The sequence below is a fragment of the Corythoichthys intestinalis genome, chromosome 6, assembly GCF_030265065.1.
Source record: "Corythoichthys intestinalis isolate RoL2023-P3 chromosome 6, ASM3026506v1, whole genome shotgun sequence".
Lineage (NCBI taxonomy): Eukaryota > Metazoa > Chordata > Actinopteri > Syngnathiformes > Syngnathidae > Corythoichthys > Corythoichthys intestinalis.
This window is the reverse complement of record NC_080400.1, coordinates 13,946,493-13,968,679: the sequence shown is the minus strand read 5'-3', so window position 1 is coordinate 13,968,679 and position 22,187 is coordinate 13,946,493. Positions and strand designations below refer to the sequence as shown.

The 22,187-nt window shown below is 37.6% G+C and overlaps 1 protein-coding gene across 4 annotated transcripts in view; it reads left to right on the top strand.

The window, feature by feature from the left end:
- The window catches only part of LOC130917793 (roundabout homolog 1-like), a 621,696-nt gene that overhangs the window by 151,617 nt on the left and 447,892 nt on the right, over positions 1-22,187 (top strand). The window contains exon 1 of one of the 4 annotated variants that reach the window (XM_057839494.1): positions 262-750. The exons of 2 other annotated variants lie outside the window; for them this stretch is intronic. In XM_057839494.1, the coding sequence (XP_057695477.1) occupies positions 630-750 (121 nt within the window). In that variant the 5' untranslated portion in view covers positions 262-629. Of the gene's footprint in view, positions 1-261; positions 751-22,187 lie in introns of those variants that run through there. One more of the 4 variants, XM_057839490.1, reaches the window with a different exon arrangement.

The following is a 22,187-nucleotide window of genomic DNA, read 5'->3' as shown; positions in this document are numbered from 1 at the left end:
CCAACTAATGTCTATGAGATTGTTGACAGTACACCTACGCCTAATGTTGCATCCTCTGTTTACGAGCCACTTTGAAGCACTGTAAGTGTTGCCATTTCCGACGCTCTGCTGTGTAATGTGTGATGTTCTTTCAGAGCCATTAGGGGGTTTACTGCTTGCACATTAACAGCCAGTCATACTGCCGTGAGTGTGTGCGAGTGCATACTCACATGATGAAAATCCATCCGTGTATGTGCGTTGTGGGTGTGCCAGTGTAAAAGGACTTGGGAAATTACTCCACGCCCGTCTCCTCACATGCTCGCTCTCAAAGTCAAGGCTGCGCGGTGGTGATTTATTTTTGACACCCGGGGACAAGTGACAAGCTGCAACAAGGAGAGGACTCGGATCCACACGAAACCTCGCCTGGTCGCCTTCTGCTTGAGAAGTACTGGTCAACTTCCAGCACTCAGAGCATTCTTCAAAGAAAAAGTGGATTATGCCAGTGCTGGATTTTTACAGCCACTTTGCCCTCTGAGGGATGGACCCGATCATCAAGGAGGATGAGGGCTTCATTCCAGTGCCCTGCGGATCGAAAGACATGACAGCAGCTTCCATTGAAGCCCAGTCGTGAGCTCAAGTGGCTTGGAGGCATGGCTAGGCGGAGGCTGCTTCTTCTGCTGCTGTTAGTCGGGGCGCACAGTGGGGGGTGTACACCGGGGGACGCCCCGGGCAAATTCAAAGGCAGCTGGAGGTGGAAAGGAGACCGAGGCCGTGAGTAACGCTGCAGCCACTAAGACTTGGCTTTAAGAAGTTTGGGATGCCTCTTCTGCTTCTTTCTGCGTTGGTGGTGTTTGTAATGAGTTGTGACGCTATTTGCGGCAATGTGTGGATGTACACTTTTTGCAGGAATTTGAAACTATCAATGCTGGAAATGGCAAACCTGCCGTGATATGAAGAAAGAAAAGTGAGAAATTTGTGGGACGAAAGCATCAGAATGAGTCGAAAAGTTGCAATATTTAGATTCAATTAGGTTGTAAAATATAAAGTTTTAACTTTACAGAATGAAAATTAATCTAACATGAGAATGAAGTTATGGAATTTGAGAGAATAGTACAATATTTCATTGATAGAGTTCCAGAATTATGAGATCAATTTGAGATTCAATCAATGATCAATGAGATTTTCTTATTACACAAGAAAAAAAGTTGTAATTACTCCGTATGATAAAAATGTAGTACGTTATGTAAATAAAGTAGTAAAACTATGAAAAATGCTTCTTAAGTGGGAAAAAAAATTATCTGCAAGACACTATAGGCTGAAGGCTGTGACAAAAAGCGAGCATGCCCGTTTCTTGCTAACTGGTAATCTACACTCAGAAAAATACACATGCACTATTTTAACTTTTATGTTAAAATGTTTTTCATTTTATATACACATTAGACATAACTGAATCCATTGTTGTATTTAATATGTAAATGAGTCAATTGTAACATTTATGAATAAGCATTGCTTAATAATCACGTAAAGTGATTATAACTTTTAAATAGGTATTTTTCATTGTATATACACATTAGCTTTGTGTTTGTACACATTACTGATTCCATTGTTATATTAATTATGTAAGACTATACTATACCACAACTATAACACTTATGAAAAAGCATTGCCTAATATATATGTAACGTGATTAAATTAAATTAATTTTTAGATTTTTTTTCATTGTATATACATATTAGCTTAGCGTTTTTACAAATTACTGAACCAATTGTTGTATTTATCATGTAAGACAGTCAATTAAAACACTTATGAAAAAGTTGCTTATATACTGTATATGTGACTTGATTGCACAAATTATATGACTTTTATCCCTCTGAGGTTGCCGTACACAGCAAAATCTGTGGAGTTGATTTTTTGGTGTAAATAATTTTAGGGTTGATAGGCTTTCATTTGGGTGTTGTTTTAACACTAGCAGTGTTAAGATCGGTCTTGGTGTGGTGTCAATTAAGTGAGTTGAACACAGGCACAGACACAGAGAGTTAATCAGCCACACCCAGTTTAAGTGCTTTTGTCAGAAAACCAGCAGGCACTAAGACTTGTGGGTGAAGTGACACCACGACTGTAAGTAGTGCTGCCTGTAAATAGTTGGAGTGTGTTCGGTCGAAAAATCACATTACAGTGAGGCTGATTTCTGTGCTTACTTAAGGGATGCAAAGCCCTCTGTTACCTCTCGCGAGTGCAACAGAAGGGTACAATTGCCACTTAGTCCCATGTTCTGCACTTGGGTCCCCCACTCATCCAAACAACATCACAATGAATATTCAAAACTAACACTCCCATCTTAAGAAAAAAAAATGTGGTTACACATCTTGCATATAAAGAGTTTGAATAGGAATTGCTTAACTTGTTCAAGTAGTTTATTAAGTCTTACTTAAATCATTTAGGCAATTTTCATTTAACTACATAACTTAATAGTTACTTAAAGCAGTTGTGTGAAACCATCCGTGAACCACTTGAAATAAGGTTCTTGCAAAAATACCATGTTTAATTTTTTTATATTGTATGGGCAAATATACTGTAAGTTCGCAATTATTTAATTAACCTGATATAAAATATTTTTTAAAAATTGGCGATCGAAAGATACTGGCACATGCTAAATATAAATAGCTACCAATTTTCAAGACGTCCGGTTAATCAATAACAGAGGAGTAGAATTTAAAAGTTAGTATCCAAAAGAACAACAACTACTTGAGTGGCTACTTGACAGGCCTTCACCCTTTTGAAAAAATACAATTCTTGAAAATGCATTACCATAATAAAGTCTTAGAATTTGAAGAATATACTGCTTGTATCCTAAGTATGAAGTTATAAAATCGTGTATGAGGAAAATGATGAACATTATTAAAGGGGAAGTTCAGAATTTTTTTTACATCAGGCTTAATCTTCAAATTAGCGAGGGTTTAATTAGTCGGTAGAGTTGATTTCTACAAATTCCGTGTAGTTTGTTAGTTATTTGTAAGTTGTAAGTTTCAGGGTTCCGGAGTGGCTAAGCTAGTGCAAGTCAATTGGGCTGACTTAGCGTAACAATAAAAAAAAAACAAAAAAAAAAACAATGCACACATAGAAATTAGAGCCTAGTTCGGGCCTAAAAAATCCAGCCCGACCCGACATGGCCCGCTGGTATTGAGGCCCGACCCGGCCCGAGCTCGATCACTTAACTAGATTTGCAGGCCCGAGCCCGAAAAACCCGATTTTTTTTTTTTTTTTTTTTTTTTTTTTTTTTTGAGTGACGCGGAAAAAACGCAGCAGCAGCAATTTATTTTCATTTCTTCGAGTTGGCAGATAAAAACGCAAGTTTTCTTAATGTTTAAATAATCTACATATTTTTTTTAGAATTATCAAAGCATTCACACAACGAAATAACGCTGGGAAAGTTTGTTAAACATATTTCTGAGTGTGTGGGATATTGTTCTCACATGGACGCGCCTCTCTGACAAGGAGAGGGAACAGGAGAGGGCGGCGCCTCGGCCGTGCAGCGGGAGGACAAGAAGAAAAAGCGGCCGGCGCCACGGCGTTCGTGCACACGCACAAGCAAAAGCGCAATACAGAGAGCCTGCTCTCCATTTTATTTATTTATTTATTTATTTATTTTTTTTTTTTTTTTTGAGTGACGCGGAAAAAAACGCAGCAGCAGCAATTTATTTTCATTTCTTCGAGTTGGCAGAAAAAAAGGCAAGTTTTCTTAATGTTTAAATAATCTACATATTTTTTTTAGAATTATCAAAGCATTCACACAACGAAATAACGCTGGGAAAGTTTGTTAAACATATTTCTGAGTGTGTGGGATATTGTTCTCACATGGACGCGCCTCTCTGACAAGGAGAGGGAACAGGAGAGGGCGGCGCCTCGGCCGTGCAGCGGGAGGACAAGAAGAAAAAGCGGCCGGCGCCACGGCGTTCGTGCACACGCACAAGCAAAAGCGCAATACAGAGAGCCTGCTCTCCATTTTATTTATTTATTTATTTATTTATTTTTTTTTTTTTGAGTGACGCGGAAAAAAACGCAGCAGCAGCAATTTATTTTCATTTCTTCGAGTTGGCAGAAAAAAAGGCAAGTTTTCTTAATGTTTAAATAATCTACATATTTTTTTGAGAATTATCAAAGCATTCACACAACGAAATAACGCTGGGAAAGTTTGTTAAACATATTTCTGAGTGTGTGGGATATTGTTCTCACATGGACGCGCCTCTCTGACAAGGAGAGGGAACAGGAGAGGGCGGCGCCTCGGCCGTGCAGCGGGAGGACAAGAAGAAAAAGCGGCCGGCGCCACGGCGTTCGTGCACACGCACAAGCAAAAGCGCAATACAGAGAGCATGCTCTCCATTTTTTTTTTTTTTTTTTTAAATAATTTATTAGTCCGGCATGGCGGCCCGACCCGACCTGACCCGAACGTGAATGCTTAAATTGTGGGTTAGGTTCGGGTTCGGGCACAACATCTAACCTCTAATAGAAATCATCGATGACCCATGCAATCAATAGTGTTGGCTATGTTTTCAGGATAAAGTTATTAAAACTTACCATTACATTGCAATAATTGCAGTATGAACAGCCATACACTTCATAATGATATTGACTGGACATGGGCCGCGGGGCCGACCAAGTGGAATTACTGACAAAGAGTTTATTTCCTTGAAAAGTCTTGTGAATAAATGCTTAAATCTCTGAATCCTTGAGAGATATGGACGTTAAACAGTCTCGATTCTTGGTTAAAAGCAACAACAAAAAAATGTGCAGTTAGCATTTATTTGACGTGAATATGTTGAAGTACAATGCTAGTCTGTTAGTCAATGTGGCGGCCGCCATTTGTAAACAGAGCTTTTCCGGTGAAAATTCTTGTGAATAAATGCTTAAATGCCTGAATTCTTTATAGATATGGACGTAAAACAGTCTCGGTTCTTGGTTACAAGCAGAAAAAAAAAGTGCAGTTAGCATTTACTTTACGTAAATATGTCGAAGTACGATTCTAGTCTGTCAGTCAATATGGCGGCTGCCATATGTAAACAGAAATTTTCCAGTGAAAATTGTTGTGAATAAATGCTTAAATCCCTGAATTCTTGATAGATATCGAATATACGTAATACGTATATACGTAAATATCCCGAAGATTAGAATGATGCTAGTCCGTAGCGGTTAATTTCTCCCACTGATTTTTCACAACTTTTCAAAATGCATGCATGGTACAAAAAAAATATAATAATTACCTTGAATCCTCAAACAAATAACTCCTGAGACAATCCTTCCTGTTTGTATGCGGTACAGCTTTCGTACTTTTTCAACCTAAATTTGGCGTTGGACCGCTTTATTTGTTAACTATCTGTGACCGACTGCGAATAACTGAAGCAGACTGTAGGACTGCCCCCGACTTGAAGGCGTTGCGCAGTGGCTGACGGATGTGATCGGTCAATACAATTATAAGGTCTATATAACAGCAACATTTGTAGTCCAGCAGCTCTGCAGAGGAGCAAAGCCGAGTGATATCCCATCTTTTTTTTTCACCGCTGAATTTTTATGTCATAGCCAGCAGCAAGTAACCAGTTTATATTGTTTCTCGTTCGTCATAGGGAATTTGTGGAAACTTTGCTTTGCACATTTCTTCTGTCTGTTTCCACAGGCTCTCAATGCATATTTTGCCATGTTGCCGGCCGTCAGTTAACTCAGCAGACTGATGCTGCATTAGAGGAAGGTAGGAAGTCAGAGTTTCCAACCTTTGATCTGGAAAAATATTATTTGGAACGCAACCACTATTTGATCGCTTAAGCGAAGGCAGGTTTACTGGAGGTAAAAAAAAAACAAAAACAAAAAAAAATTAAAAACCTGTCGCGATCAGGATGTTTGCTGTTTACATTCGCTTGGAACTAGGGCTGCAGCTATCGAATATTTTAGTAATCGAATGAAAATCCTATCGATTAATCGAGTAATCGGAAAAAAAACATTTTTTTTAGGTAAAGAGCAATTATAAATATACATGAGAAAACAAGACATTTCATCTAATATTGAACCATTTTCAGTCAATCAATGTCTTTATTTTCGATGTACATTGTTGAAAACAGCCAACAATTGCCTCTCAGATGTGACTAGAATTAAAAAAAAGACCAATTCATTGCTTTCACTCCAAAAACTTTTGGATATATATGTATATTTCTTACCTAAAAATGCCTTTACACTTGATAACACACATCATTTAAAAGTTAAGTGTTTTCCCACGTGTTTCAATTGAATTTCCATTTGTGTCAAGCCATTTTTAAATTCTAGTTAAGTTTTAAGTTAGTCTAAACTGTAAGTCCTGATAGGATTTTGAGTTTTTGCAGTGTTAAAAATAAATGTATTGTAACATGTCAGGTTATAATATGGTGGTGATATTTGCATGAGTTCCTGAATGCACCGCTTGATGTGCGGGGGTGAGGGAGGTGTGGGTGAGCGAGAGACGTGCCTTCCTGTTGTTGTTGTCGTCGTTCCACAAGTTCGCAAAAAAGAAATAATTGCAACCTAAACCTAATGACGCGGGTGACTCTTTGTCAACGTTACAGTATGATACCTGCTGTACTGGAGCACATTAGGGACCGGTACTACTTGGTGTTTTATCCAGCAATGGCTACTGAGCTAAAATTGACAGTTAGCTTTATCATATTTTCATTTTACCCTCATCTCTCTACAGCGCTATGTTTTCACAGATTAAATAAAGCCTGTGTGTAAGACACGTTAGCCACGCATCGACAGTGGTCTTAATAGAAACCTAGCACTCCGCAGGGCTAACATTACGTGAGCGAGTGACAGTAACTTAATCTTATTTATTAGCGCTGAGAATTGTACTGCTTTAAGATAGCGGCTGTTTACTAACACCGCTGACTCTGTCATTTTCGCATCAAGTTCAACATACATGTGATATCTATGAGACGCATCAGATGCTACCTGCTACCAACGTAACATCATGCGGGCTAGTTTTTAGCGACGTCGGCGTAGTTTGGAGCAGCTGTCGGCTGCAGAAAGGTTTTTTAAAATATTTTTTTATTGCTTCTTCCTCTGCGCACGTGACATCAGCGCGTTGTCCCGCATTAAAAGTAGTCCGGGCAAAACATGATGCTAAGAGCTAGCAAAATTAAACGATTCCTCGAGGTGAATAAAATTAGTCGGATCAGTTTTTAAACTCGAGTTACTCGAGTTCCTCGAGTATTCGTTTCAGCTCTACTTGGAACGCTTTGAGGTCGCAACTAATACCATCCAAGCGGGATAAGTCATACTTCCTACCTTCCTCGAATGCATCGTGAGCACGAGTGGCACAAGCACTCCTCTTTATTGTGGTCGTATTACACATCTAAAAAAATGGGCCTGCAGAATGATTGAATGAATGAATTAAGGCAGTTTGGTGTGACATTGTTTTGGTCGCATGGGTGTTTTGGAACAATGATCTGCATTTTAAATTTATTTGACTATGTTGGATCCGCTTCTAGGTCTGTATCGTTTTTTATTGGCATGCTAAGCAGGCACCATTGACTCGTGCTAGCTTAGCCACTCCGGAGCCCTGAAACTACCAAATATCTTACAAACTGCACGGAATTTGTTGAAATTAACTCCACCGACTAATTAAACCCCCACTAACTCGAAGATTAAGCCTAATGTTAAAAATTCTTCCGCTTTAAGTTAGGCAAAACTAAGTCATAATATTCAGAGACAAAAGTTTAGAAGTACTATGATTTTGATAGTAGTCATAGAAATGTAAGCAAAATCATGGAATTTGAGAAAAAAAATAACTCAATTAGAAAAGATCGTGTTTTAATCTGAGTAGCGGTATAAAGGAATGGAATTATAGAAAAGAAACATATTTTAATAAACACTAGGGATGTCTTTTTTCAAGATACGTTTTACAAATACCAATCTGATGCCTATATTTTCAAACCAGTCAAAATAATGCAAAAAAAAAAAAAAAATCTGAAATTTTTTGTATGAAACCGAGCTCTGCTAGTACCCCCCCAAGAATATTACATGATGAAATGTTACTATCATTAGATTATAAAGAGCTGTAGTCTCACTCAACGAACACATTTGCCCCTAGTGGTTTGATTTACAGCAGCAGAAAATTACGATGGTACTGAAAACATGCAACTACTGGATCGGATTCGATCTTGTGACTAAATCCAATACTGCCCGATAATCCAAAAATAGCCATATTGGGTGCCGATACCAATACCGAGTGTCTTATCGGGACATTACTAATAATCACACGCATAAAGTTGGGGGGAAATTGTCACGATAATTACATTTTAAAAAAATAATTATTTTGAAAATTATATGACAAAAACAGTTTAGATTTAAGCCACAAGGCTCTATTTTTGTGCCTTGTGCAAATGTGTCACATAAATAAAGACATTTTAGGTTGGCTATTTGTGAAGCGAAGCCGCTTTGTATACGAGACATTTGCAGCAAATTATAGTGGCACCTGCCATTCCCTTTAAAGTTAGCACACTTGCACCTTGCACTATGACATCTTTGTGCAAAAATACACAGCGATCTGTCCATTAATTGGTGTTTTGTGCAAGAAATGCTCACAATATTACAAATAGTTGACATTTTCATTCATTTCAAAGTTCATTTGATGTCATATGTTGCTCTACATAGTTGATGACATGGTAGCTCCATAGGCGGAGTTTGACTTTTGGGGCTAGGGGGGCACAATATGTTAACGACCCCAAAACGCAGTGTCAGCAATAAAACTAACTTACAAGAATATTTATAATAATAAGTTGACAATGAGCGTTTTTTGTCTCACATCATTCTTGAGGGGAATTCTAAATCAGGCTGCTTAGGCAATACTTTTCGCCAACATCGTCATCCATTGAATTTGGTACGCCCGCCGGTGTCGTGCCAATGTAGTTACCCTAGTCAAAAATTGTATCCCCTGGTCGGAGCCATATGGGGGTAGTTTTTCGTCTTTAGTATTCAATCAAAAAAAAAAGTTGCTTCAATTTAAAAAAAAGTTGCTTCAATCAAAATATATATTTTCAACCCAAAAAGTCGTTTAAAAAAAAAAAAAAAAGAAAAAATGTGTTTGAATGCAAAAATTAATTTGAATCTCAAAAAACTAAAAAAAAAAATGCATGTGAAAGCTATTTTCTTTGATTATTTATTTATTTATTTATTTTAATAGAATTCAAGTTTTTGTTTTTTTTTTTAATTGAAGCAACTTTTTGATTGAAGTCATGTTGATTTGTGTTCGGGCCACGTTTTGGCTAGCAATTTCTTCTTCTTTTTTTTTTTTTTTTTAAATTATTCAATCAAAAAATAAGTTGCTTCCAAAAAAATATAGATTTCCAAAAAGAAAAATCACTTCAATCAAAACAAGAAAAATTTCAATCATAGAAAAACGTTTTTGAATGCAAAAAAATATTAGAATTTGAAAAATTTGCATGTGAACACTTAATTTTTAATTGAAAAAGTTTTCTTTGATTGAAACAATCCATTTTGTGTTTGGGCCATATTATGATTAGGACATTTGTGTCTAAATCGTTGAATCCCCCCAAAAAGTTGCTTCAATCAAAAAGAATATTTTCAAAGAAAAAAAATCATTAAAAAATATTTTTTTTCTATATATATATATATATATATATATATATATATTATTTATTATTTTTTTTTTTTTTAATTAAATGCAAAGCAAATGACTGTCTAAGGTGCTCGAAAAATAATTTCGACCCATTATAAAAACATTTGTTGTTCATTTCATTTTATTTTTGATGCAGTTTTATTTCTTTACAACTTTTATATATATATATAGGAAAGTCAGTTGCATGCAATGACACTTTTCGGCCACCAGGGGGGGCCTGGCACCCCTGGTCCCCCCCTTAAAATCCGCTTATGGGTAGCTCGCTGGTTGAATGTCAGATAGGAAACGATCGCCGCCTGGCTTTTGGCTGCTGACAGCTAATGGGATTGTTTGGCAGTGCATGAGTATTTGAGTGATGAAGTGGCGAGCGCATGTGTGTCCCCATCCCCTGTGCGGAGGTTAAAGGGACACTGTAGTCTTGATACCCTTCCAAGATTAAATGACTACGACAGAGTAGGAAACGCTGCCGAGTCCGGCTGAGTGGCTCAAGGAGATGTGACGGTTGTCTTTGATGGCAGAAGAGTGACTTTGCGTTATAGTGCACTCTCCTGCATAATCGCGAAGTACCCCCACTCATGGATCTATTTGTTTCACACCTATCCTCATTGAATATTGACAGTAAACGCAGCTCGTAAGCAGTAATAGCAGTATAAAAATAGCCGCTGCTTGGACTGTTGTCTAAAGTTGTCTGTGTGCTGTGTTGTTTGCAACATTGATGAAGTTTCATCACGCCATTGTTGAACCATGTAGTCCTGTGTGGGCAGGAGAAAACAAAACTGTTCAGAGACTTTTTGTTTTGATGACTCGGATATTTAGCACAGTGTCATGCTGAGGGGACCGGCGCAAAACAATCTATGCTGTTTATAATCTCGGATTGGAGTTTGCCGGTGTTTGAATGACAATGCAAAGGCAGTCCTTGTGTGTACGCATATACTGTCCTGTATATGCTGGAAGACACTCAGGTGAATTGAACTTCCGTTCTGAGACCCCCAATTTGGCCAAATTTCAAAACTGTCCAATATGCACTGTTGAAATTCGCCCCCCCGGCCCAGACGCACCCGGGAACAGCACCAGCCAAAACAAGTGCCGCTCGGCTGACGCTGCCCCGTGTGCGCCCGCCGGGAAGGCCGAACTTCGCGCGTCCTCTTATTTTAACCCTTTGTACTGACTCCATGTTTCAAAAGCTTGAAGAACACTCACCGAAAACAGGTTGACAATTTATTCGTCGACAATGGTAAAAACAAGGCAAAAACAGACGACAGAGGGACAATTCTGGATCCAAAACAAGGCTACATGTTTCCGAGCAGAAAAAATGTGTGTTATCTCAGTGTCCAGTCTTTTTAAAGTCTTTGCTGACGCGGGTCATGTCGAAGGCGTGTCCTTTTGGGTCTTCCCCTTGGTGGCCGGTTTTAGGCGGCATAGGTTCGTGCGCGGATTGGGACGCCCGCTATCAACTTTGCTGTCCGGGCTGGTTGTACTTGTTTTAGGACAAAGCGCTTTGTGCTGGGAGAGCTGATTGCACGAGTTGGTGCGTCAATCTTGTGATAAGACGGCATTGTGTATCTCTTCTATTTCTTCTCATTAAACTATGGTGTGCTATTTATTTTATATTAGTAGTGTAGTCCTACCGTAAATATGAAAATGATACTATTTCCTGATTAATTATATTACGTGTGTTAGAGTAATGCAAACAGTTAGACGGTGCCTACGAGAACCTGTACCATATGTATGTGTTAGACTATATATGTGTTAGACTAATGCAAACAAATATATGGTGCGTGCGATGACGATATCTTTTCCCCTTCACAAGACACAGCTGTGAATGGCCACAGCTGGATTTTTGGGGGATTTTATGGGTGAAACATGGTAATATAGCAAGGGTTGCGATGCAGAAATCGCAGACATCAAGGAGTGGTCGAGATTTTCTTTTTCATATATTTACCTTTTTTTTTCCCTCTTTTTTTTTTTGGGTTGTTTAGAGCGATTATTTATCATCTAACATATCGGAGAAAATGTGACAGTAACAAAAAAAATACAGTTAAGCCACCATTATGAGGTAGATATTCGTGACTGTTTTACAAACACAATTTTTTTCATTGTGACGTCATTTGTTTAAAAGTTTAAAATATGTGAGTGAATAGTTTTTTTAAGTTTTTTTTTTTTTTTTTAACGAAATATTAGACATCAATTAACGATTCTAAACTAAAAATGACAGACATTTTTAATAATAAATATAATTAATTACCTTCGTTTCATGGCTGGGTTGAAACAAAAGCGGTTGCGCGACATCTCTAAACGGGGGTTTCCAGGCTAAAACGGACAAATAAAAAATAATACAGGGGCTTAATGCGCCATGAATCTGCTATGGCAGCATATAGACATATTGTTCTATCAAACACAACAGTTGTTTTGGCTTAAAATACAGCAGTTTCTTGCAGAAATTGCTTTTTCAGTCTTGTCTGTGTTTTCCGTCATATACAGTGTATCACAAAAGTAAGTACACCCCTCGCATTTCTGCAGATATTTAAGTACCGTATTGGCCTGAATATAAGACGGCCCTGATGATAAGACGACCCCCTCTTTTTCAAGTTTCAAGTTTGAAAATAGACTTTTTGAATAGCAAATTATTTTTTTATACAGAAAATAATTACAGTACATCCTAAACAAATGATTATAACAATATATTTGAGCGAAAAAGCATGTTATTTTGCGTCATTCAAATCTTAATGTCTGAACATTTAAATATGTAAACTAAAGTGCAATCACATTCGTAAATGAATGGCTTCTGGTTTTTGAAATGTAAATAAACCAATCTATTGTGATAAAACAACAAAATTGCAATAACTGCAATAACCATCAAAGTGAAGTCTAACTGTAACTTTAGTCTTGAAACACATCTGAATAAGGAAAAACATTGCAATGAAATAATGCAAACTGGTTAAACTAAAAAGAGTAGCTGAGATCTGTCATGACAGAACATCACTTCAATGATATCTGGCATCATCTAGCGTCGTGAATGGGGAGAGTAGCTGATATGTGTCATAACAGAACATCGCTTCAATGATATCTGGCGCCATCTAGCGTCATGAATGGGTATAATGTCTAGACCGCGAATATAAGACGACCCCCTCTTTTTCAGTGTTATTTCAATGCAAAAAATATTGAAAACACACACACACACACACACACACACCTCTTCAATCTCTGCAGCAATGCTGACAGCACTCCTGTAACAAGGCACATGACATTTTGGAGGGAAAATGACAAGCAGTGCTCAATTTGGACATTTGGGGATGTACGTAGTTTCTATGGGGTGTTCTCACTTTTGTTGCCAGGGGTTTAGATATTAATGGCTTGATACAGACTACTTTTCATTGTGTCAAAGTGTCATTTTGTCAGTGTTGTCCCATGAAAAGATATATTTAAATATCTGCAGAAATGCAATGGGTGTACTCACTTTTGTGATACACTGTATACTGTCCTGTATACACTTGGGAACCCTGAAAAGGCTAACATTATTTTAGATACATAAACTTCATGGAAGCATGTCACTATGACGGTTTCTGAAGTAATCTCAAGTATTATCCCAAAGACTACATTATACAACAGTGGTCCCCAACCTTTTTTGCACCACGGCCCGGTGTGATGTAGGCCTTTTTTTCATGGACCGGCAATGTGTGGCAAAAAATTACAGTAAATATAAAATAATACGATGTGGCTAGAAACGAACATTAAGTCCTGGGAAAATATAATTCACCATAAGCTGAAAAAATCTTTTTTAACAGCGCCCTCTCCTCAAACTTGACGGCAAATATCCTTGGTCGCAGGCATAATGAGTGCTTCTTTCTTGGCTTTCGCAATCCGGTTTGCCACGAGGTATGATGCTCTAAGTGCATTCCTTTTAGTTTCCTTGTTTGCTAGCTTTTAGCCACATATTATGCAGAATGGACTTTGTTGTAGGCTCCTCTTCTGGCTCAGTAGGTGGCGTTTTCCTCATAAAACGCTGTCCAAAGACTTCTGTTTTTCAGTCATCTTCGCTAACGTGTGGGCTTTTTTTTTCCTGGAACAAATCAGATGAGCCTATGTCATTATTGAGGACAAAACGACCGGAAGTAACCTGTGAGGTGTGCCGCACACAGCCAACAGTAGCTAACGTTACTATTTACATTCATTGACGCTGGGCTGCTATAGGTGTGCAAACACCGGAGTAATGGCGGCCAACCATTAGAGGGTGATGTACACAAATCTCTACTCATTTTAGCCAATACATGCATATTGATGTGTCAAGATTCACAGGCCAGATTGCGGTCGTTAACAAATAATTATTTCTCTGCGGCTCGGTAGCCAATGCACCACGGACGGGTACCGGCCCGGTGGTTGGAGATACCTGCTATACAAGACTCAGGCTACCTGAGATCAGACCTAAGTCAGACTAAGAGAAGACCGAGACTTTTGGGAGTCAAGACCAAGATAAGACTTAAAGATAGTTCAATGAAATGTCAAATTGTTCCTGCTTTTTGCAATAAACTCCTTACTGTTGTTCTATTCCTGTTCTGCTCTTAGTTCAATGTTCTGTTGACCTGTACTGTATAACATGTGCATTCATTGTGTAGTTTGTCAAAAGTTTTTATTTTTTTGAAAGTATTTTAATGTGTTCCTGCTCCGACACCTGGTCTAGCCAGGGATTTCAACTTGTCTTATATCTTGAGTACTTTGTAGTGGTTCTGTAGTCTGACCCATAGATCTCCACTGGTAACACTGAGGACATGTGGACGTTCTACTGCCACATTGCTGGCTGAGTAATCCCACCTACAGTATCAGGCGGTGTTGTTTAGCATGCGCCACAGTCACAGGTACGCCATGTGTCAGTATAATGTGGCACAGATGGCCATTGCATACTTCCTAGCATGGTGGCTCCATGGACGATTGAGCATATTTCTTGTGGACTGATGTCTTTGGATGTTAGCGATTGATTAGAACTCTTTGATATTTAATTGGTCTTTTTGCATGGGTCCAACTTTGTGGGACCGCAATGGCAGTCATAAATTAATTTATTGCAGTACACGGAAACTTCTGTTGGTTTGTTCTAATTTTCAGCATATACTTCATAATGTATTGACGGGACACAGGGCGCGGCTCCGATTCATAGGGGGCCTATCTCCGTCAAAGTTGTCTGAGTGGAAACATAGACTGTTTTTTCCGTTGAAAATTCTTGTGAATAAATTCTTAAATCCCTGAATTCTTTAAAGACATGGACGTAAAACAGTCTTGATTCTTGGTTACAAGCAAAAAAAAAAGTGCAGGTAGCATTTATTTTACATAAATAATGCGAACTATGAGGCTCGTCAGTAAGGAAATTAACGGCCGCCATATGTTAACAAAGAGCTTTTTCCATTGAAAATTCTTGTGAATAATGCTTAAATCCCTGAATTCTTTATAAATATGGACGTAAAACAGTCTCGAGTCTTGGTTAAAAGCAAAAAAAAAAACTGACAGGTAACATTTATTTTATGTAAATATTGTGAACTTTGAGGCTATTCAGTAAGGAAATTAGCAGCCGCTGTATGTAAACAAAGAGTTTTTTCCTTCAAAAATTCTTGTGAATAATGCTTAAATCCCTGAATTCTTTATAGATATAGACGTAAAACAGTCTCGATCCTTGGTTAAAAGCAAAAAAAAAAAAACGTGCAGGTAGTAATTTATTTTACGTAAATATTGCGAACTATGATGCTAGTCAGTAAGGAAATTAGTGGCCGCCATATGTAAACAAAGAGCTTTTTCCATTGAAAATTCTTGTGAATAATGCTTAAATCCGTGAATTGTTTAAAGATATGGACGTAAAAAAGTCTCGATTCTTGGTTAAAAGCAAAAAAAAAAAACAGCAGTTAGCATTTATTTTACGTAAATATTGTGAATTATGACGGCAATTCCGCAGCGGTTAATTTCTCCCATTAATTTTTTTCACGTTTCAAAATGCATGCATGGTACAAAAAATATAATAATTACCGTGATTCCTCGAACAAATCACTCCTGAGACAATCCTTCTTTTTGTATGCCGTACAGCTTTTGTACTTTTCCAACCTAAATCCGGCGTTGGATCCCTGCATGTGTTGCCCAACTGCGACCGACTGCGATTAACTGAAGCGGAATGTAGGACAGCCCCCTTCTTGAAGGCGTTGCGCAGTGGCTGACAGAGTGACCCGTCAATACAATTATGAAGTCTATGTTTTTAAGATAACAAATATAAGACATTTTTTATTTTGTGAACGATTAAACAACAAGCAAACAAAAAAACTGCATGCTATTAGCAATGTGTATTTTCTTTTTCTTTGCATCTTGTCCCATTGCCCTTTTTTGTGGTTCCATTTTCTTTCTTTTTTTTAATATCATTTTCAGTGCCACAGATGGAGCACTGATGGGACTTTCAGTATTTCATTGCATTCAGTGGGGGTTCAAACTTAGCTTTTAAGTTGAGCAGTTATCTAAAATTGGATAGCACATCTCACATTCCATCTTTTTTCACCACAGGCAGCTGGCAAAGGTGAAGCTTTTTCTTAAACACCACTACTTTGAAACTGCAATCCATTTGCCAGTAATTTGAGTTGATGATTTTTCATTTAATGTCATGAAATGAAGTTAATCAAGCCATCGGCTGCTATTAACAGCGATAGATGGCCAATCCATTTTAGGAGGGTTGGCACTTGGCAGCAAATGCTCATCTCAATTCAAATGGCTTGGACGTCTATCAATTGGATCCAGTGAGTGAATTTATTAACATACATAACTTAATTTATTTGCAAAGTTCTGTTGTTACCAGTGTTGTTAATATCGGCGTTACTCACGGCCTTATTTTTTTCAGTAATGAGTAATCTAATTAAGTACTTTTCTCATCTTGGCAACGCCGTTACCGTTATTGAGGAAGTAAAGGCGTGCGTTACTATGCGTTACTATGTTGGTTGAATGACACGAGAAAAGTCTGAGAAACACGGACTCACGGAGACGAGAGACCAGGAGTGGGGAGACCGTTGCAAACGCGATGCTAGGTGGCTTCAATAATATATGACTGCAACCGATAACCTACAAACTACGGCTGCATGACGCTACGGTAGATATCACATGTCGATAGAACTAGATGCGAAATGATAGGCTCGCCGGCGTTAGTAAACAGCCGCCATCTTAAAGCAGTAGACTTCTCAGGAAGGCTCTGTTGTACAGAACCTTCCTAGCAAACGTAAGTAACTTTTTATCATGATTGAATCTATTTTTAAATGATGGAATAGTTTTAAAATTTTCACATGTCAAAAGTAGACAGAAGGGAAGTAATGCAACGGGAGCAATTTTAACAGCTTTAACAGTTGATTCAAAACAATAAATGACTTTCAAACCAGTAGTGTTACCAGGATGCCAGGTCTGGGTGGGCATTAGTCCTACCTGGTGGGGGCAAAAAGACATTTTTGAATTGAAATTTGAAATTTTTAATGTAATTATTTTAATATTTTTTGTATTATTTATTTAATCATTAATTACTAATTTAATAATTAATTAATAATTAAATATAATATATAATATAAATATATATGTATATATATTATATATATATATATATATATTTGTTACTATTATTTTAAATATTTTATAATTTAATTTTGAAATTTTTTAATTAATTTTTTTAAAAATTAAAGCACCTTAATGTTTTCCCAAACGGCCGTCTAGGTCAATGTTTTTCAACTTTTTTTTACTCACGGCATGTTTTTACATTGGAAAAAATCTTGCGGCACACCACAAACCATAAATGTTCCAAAATTATTTTCTGTACAGTATATTTAATTATAAAATAATTTCTGAGTATATGTATACTTACTCTGTGTGAAACGAGCCTGTTTAGATGAACACAAAGTCGATATCCTTATTCTTCAACAGCTCTCAGTCTTCCTGTTTTTATTATTATTATTTTTTTTTTTTTTTATAGCAGTTAGGCTTGAAAAAGCTCAAAATTATCAGACAGGGGGACTTGAGCAATGTCTTTAACCACATCAGGTCGACCATCTCGCAGACAATGGCTTTGCAGGTAGTATTAATTAATGTCTGTCACGGTGTGGGACTTTTTGGATTTAGCAACAAGGTAACTGGCTTTGAGGGCTTTCTCATTTACCTTCGTAGTTTTTATCAAAAAAAGTTGCCTGTTTCTTTGTGTTTTCATGAAGGCAAACAAAATAGTCTATCCACTTGTTTTGAAGCGACGGGTGTTTCGTTTGGAGATCACGTTTAAGCTTGCTTGGTACCATGGCGCTGAATGGATAGCTGCTCGTGTCGCGTTCAAGAACTGCTCAGATTTTTAGCCACTAGCTCCCTTGCTGTTCTCAACAATGTGTTGGAATAAAACACAGGGGAAGGATTGACGGTCGTCACATCAGGATAAAATAGAAAGGACACTTTCGAGTATATCGACACATGACGAGTCTAACCAAATGATGTGCAGTAGACGTGCTGGGGTCCACATTGTCGTGGACAACAAGGTCGTTGATGGCTAGAAATCCAAGAAGTTTTTGAACGCGACACATGCAATACTTGGCTCATCTGCACACGACCGAGAAATTTCTACCTACTCCTTCCTTCCGTCCTACTGCAACTCCGCCCGACGACATAAAACAAATATTGTAATAGCCCCGAATTGGGAAATGGAAAGGAGAGTAGTTGGTGATGAATTTCCCACTTTATTGTGGTAACAATGGAAAATAATAAAGATAATAACAGCGGTACTTACGAGTAAGACAATACTTACGAGCTGCATTTATGTACTGTCGCGTGTTGCATCCGGTTCATCATACACTTTGATGGAATCATCAGAGACATTGGGCCATTTTCCCATGGCTTCTATTTGCATCCTGAGCCGAGTCAGTCGGCCGTAAATCCTATAATCTGCCTCATCCATCACCGGGTGACAATGTCAGGGACCGCGGAAGGAAAAGAAATCCAACCACACTGCAGTGTTGTGGAGGTTATTTTGAACAGCCCGATACTTTGTGCATGTAGTAACAAAAAAGTAAAGTGTCAATGTAGTCAAATCTATAAATAGAATATATTTTATTCATTTGTTGTGTGCACAGTTCCCATAAGCACTTGGGTATGCATACATGCACATTGTAAGATTAGTTGGAGTTCACTTGCAGGACGCTGCCGTGTGAGTTAAAAATGAAGTCAAACTTTTTTGTAAAGTTTCAGGGCTTGTCCACAAGAAGCAGGGTACCTTGTTGAAAGAAGGCATTTTGGCCTATCCTCAAGACACAAATGCAGATTTGGGCAAGGGTGTAGGTTTGCATAAGGATGGTAGGGACATAACACTACCAACTTTTCAGGGTGGTCAAATTGTCCCCACCAACTTTTAAGCAACCTTATTTGCATAGATAAAGCGCTATATAAGTACACTCCATTTACCATTTACCATTTTATATAACGAGTTTGGTTAAATAGGTAATTTAGATTGTCTTCACAGACTGTATGCTGTAAGGATACAATTAACCCTACCATTATTAAGTGAATTATTTTCATTATTTTCAGCCTTACATTTGCCCCTTTTCACTTGGTGAATGTGCCGGTCCATTTTTCCCCCTCAAACGCATGTTTGATTGGCTGATGACTTGGTCCCCCCAAAGCCACCCCACACACACATGTACAGTTACAACAGAAAATTGTCATGCCTCCTCCTCCGCCCCCTTCGAAAAGGAGAGATATTAGAATTTTTTTTTTTTTTTTTTCGGCCAGCAGCAGCCACTGTAAGTAATGTAAAAAGATGTCAATGTTGTGGATGTGGGAAACACACCACTAATTTTGCTACTGAAAGTCTGCCCTGCATCACATTTTGCATAACATTAAACTGTGTAAACTTGCTAACCTGCAAAACTAGAGTTTTCAAAATGTTTCATTTGTAGTTTTTGAAACGAAGGTTTGAATCGAACGGTATATCGCCTGAACCAAAAGATATGAAAGTTAGTATTTATATATGGCGGAAAACACTCAGGTGACATGAAGTTCCGCTCTGAGACCCCCAATTTAGCCAACTTTCAAAATTGTCCGATATGCATGTGTGATACATCACTGGAAAGCTAAAAATCTCAATTTTCTGGGGGAAGAAAAATTTTGAGCAGGAGGGCATTTTTACAAAAAAAGAAAAAAAGTTTTAAACAGCAAAACCCTATCTGGAGGGGAGAGCACACGAGAACAGAATTACAGATGCCATGACTTTAACGAGATATTATCGCGCACCTACTTTGTTTCGATCCAAAAACTCAATGTAGAATGTATCAATGAGAATAAAGACACAGCTGTGAATGGCCAAAGCTGGATTTTTGGGGGATTTTATGGGTGAAACATGGTAATATAACAAGGGTCGCGATGCAAAAATCGCAGACATCAAGGAGTGGTCGAGATTTTCTTTTCCATATATTTACCCTTTAAACGTTTTTTTTCAACTTTTTTTTGTTTAGATCAATTATTTATCATCTAACATATCGGAGGGAATGCGACAGTAACAAAAAAAATACAATTAAGCGATAGTTATGAGGTAGATATCTGTGAATTTTTTTTACAGACGCCATTTTTTTCATCGTGACATAATTTGTTTAAAATATGTGAGTGAATAATTTTTTAAAGTCTTTTTTTTTTTTTTTTTTAACAAAATATGAGACATCAATGAATGATTCTAAGCTAAAATCGACAGACATTTTGAACAATAAATATAATTAATTACCAACTACCTTTGTTTTACAGCTGGGTTGAAACAAAAGCAGTTGCGTGACGTCTGTAATCAGGGGTTTTGAGGGTAAAACGGACAAATTAAAAATAGTTTGGGGGCCTAATGTGCCATGAATCTGCTATGGCAGCATATAGACATATTGTTCTATCAAACACAACCGTTGTTTTAGCTTAAAATACAGCAGTTTCTTTTAAAGAGGAGTGCAAGAGCAGAAACTGCTTTTTCAGTCTTGTCTGTGTTTTACGCCATATATATATATTTTTATATATATACTGAGTGTATATAACATAAATATATAAGGGCTGTCAAAATTATTGAGATAACGGGTGGTAATTAATGTTTTTAATTAATCACGCTAAGATATTTGACGCAATTAACGCACATGCCCTGCTCAAACAGATTAAAATGACAGCAAAGTGCAATGTCCACTTGTTACTTGTGTTTTTTGGAGTTTTTTTGACCTCTGCTGGCGCTCGGGTGCGACTGATTTTATGGGCTTCAGCACTCATGGGCGTTGTGTAATTATTGACATCAACAATGGCGGGCTACTAGTTTATTTTTTGATCGGAAATTTTACAAATTTTATTAAAATGAAAACATTAAAAGGGGTTTTAGTATAAAATTTCTATAACTTGTACTAACATTTATGTTTTAAGAACTACAAGTCTTTCTATCCATGGATCGCTTTAACGGAATGTTAATAATGTTAGTGTCATCTTGTTGATTTATTGTTATAATAAACAAATACAGTACTTATGTACCATATGTTGAATGTATACTGGACTGTCTCAAAAAATTAGAATACACAATATTCTAATTTTCTGAGACAGTCCTGTATATTGTTCTATGTAAAGGACGTCAGCCAAGGTCGGCCCCCCACATTTTTACCACGCCAAATCTGGTCCCCTTTGCAAAAAGTTTGGACACCCCTGCTTTAAATGGTGGATTAATGTACAGGACTGTCTCAGAAAATTAGAATATTGTGTATTCTAATTTTCTGAGACAGTCCAGTATATCCATCTTGTGTCTTATCTTTCCATTCCAACAATAATTTACAGAAAAATATAGCATATTTTATAGATGGTTTGAATTGCAATTACAGTGGTACCTCTACATACGATCACTTCGACACACGATCTTTTCGACATCCGACGTAAAATTTGAGCCGCCATTTGTTTCTACATCCGACGAGTTGCTCGAAATACGACGACATGACAGCACTGCAAACGAACGCACGGTGGATTTTCTTGTGTGAGAAATCAACACAGTTTTCAAAAAAAGTTGATACAGTTGGAGAAACAAGGAAAAAAAGTGATGCTTACCTTTGAAATGAAGATGCAAGTTATAGAAAAATATGAGCTTGGGGTGCGCGTCCCTGAACTGGCTCAACAATACAGCTCCATGGTCCTCTTCCGACCACCGTTCGCCACTATTTATAAGTTAAGGTGACAATTATTATTGTGGTAACATTGCCAAGGAAATCGCCAGCTTCGTCACGTTTTTATCATTTATTTAAGAACTTATCAAACACAAAACGCCCATTGTCTTAAGCAGTTGACCGCTCTCAAGAAAACGAAAGTATTATCTCTACCGCACCGACCTATCTCACTGAGACGTCACCTTCGCGGTGCGTTCAGGGACAGTAAAAAGTGTCCGCCATATTAGAATCCGATTCGTTACATTATTTACAGGAATAATTATTAATTATTCTTCTTATTATTATATTATTCTGAATTATTTATTTATAACTTATTTGTTTTTCTATGTTTAATTGCCATTTGTAACAGTGCCAGCAGTATT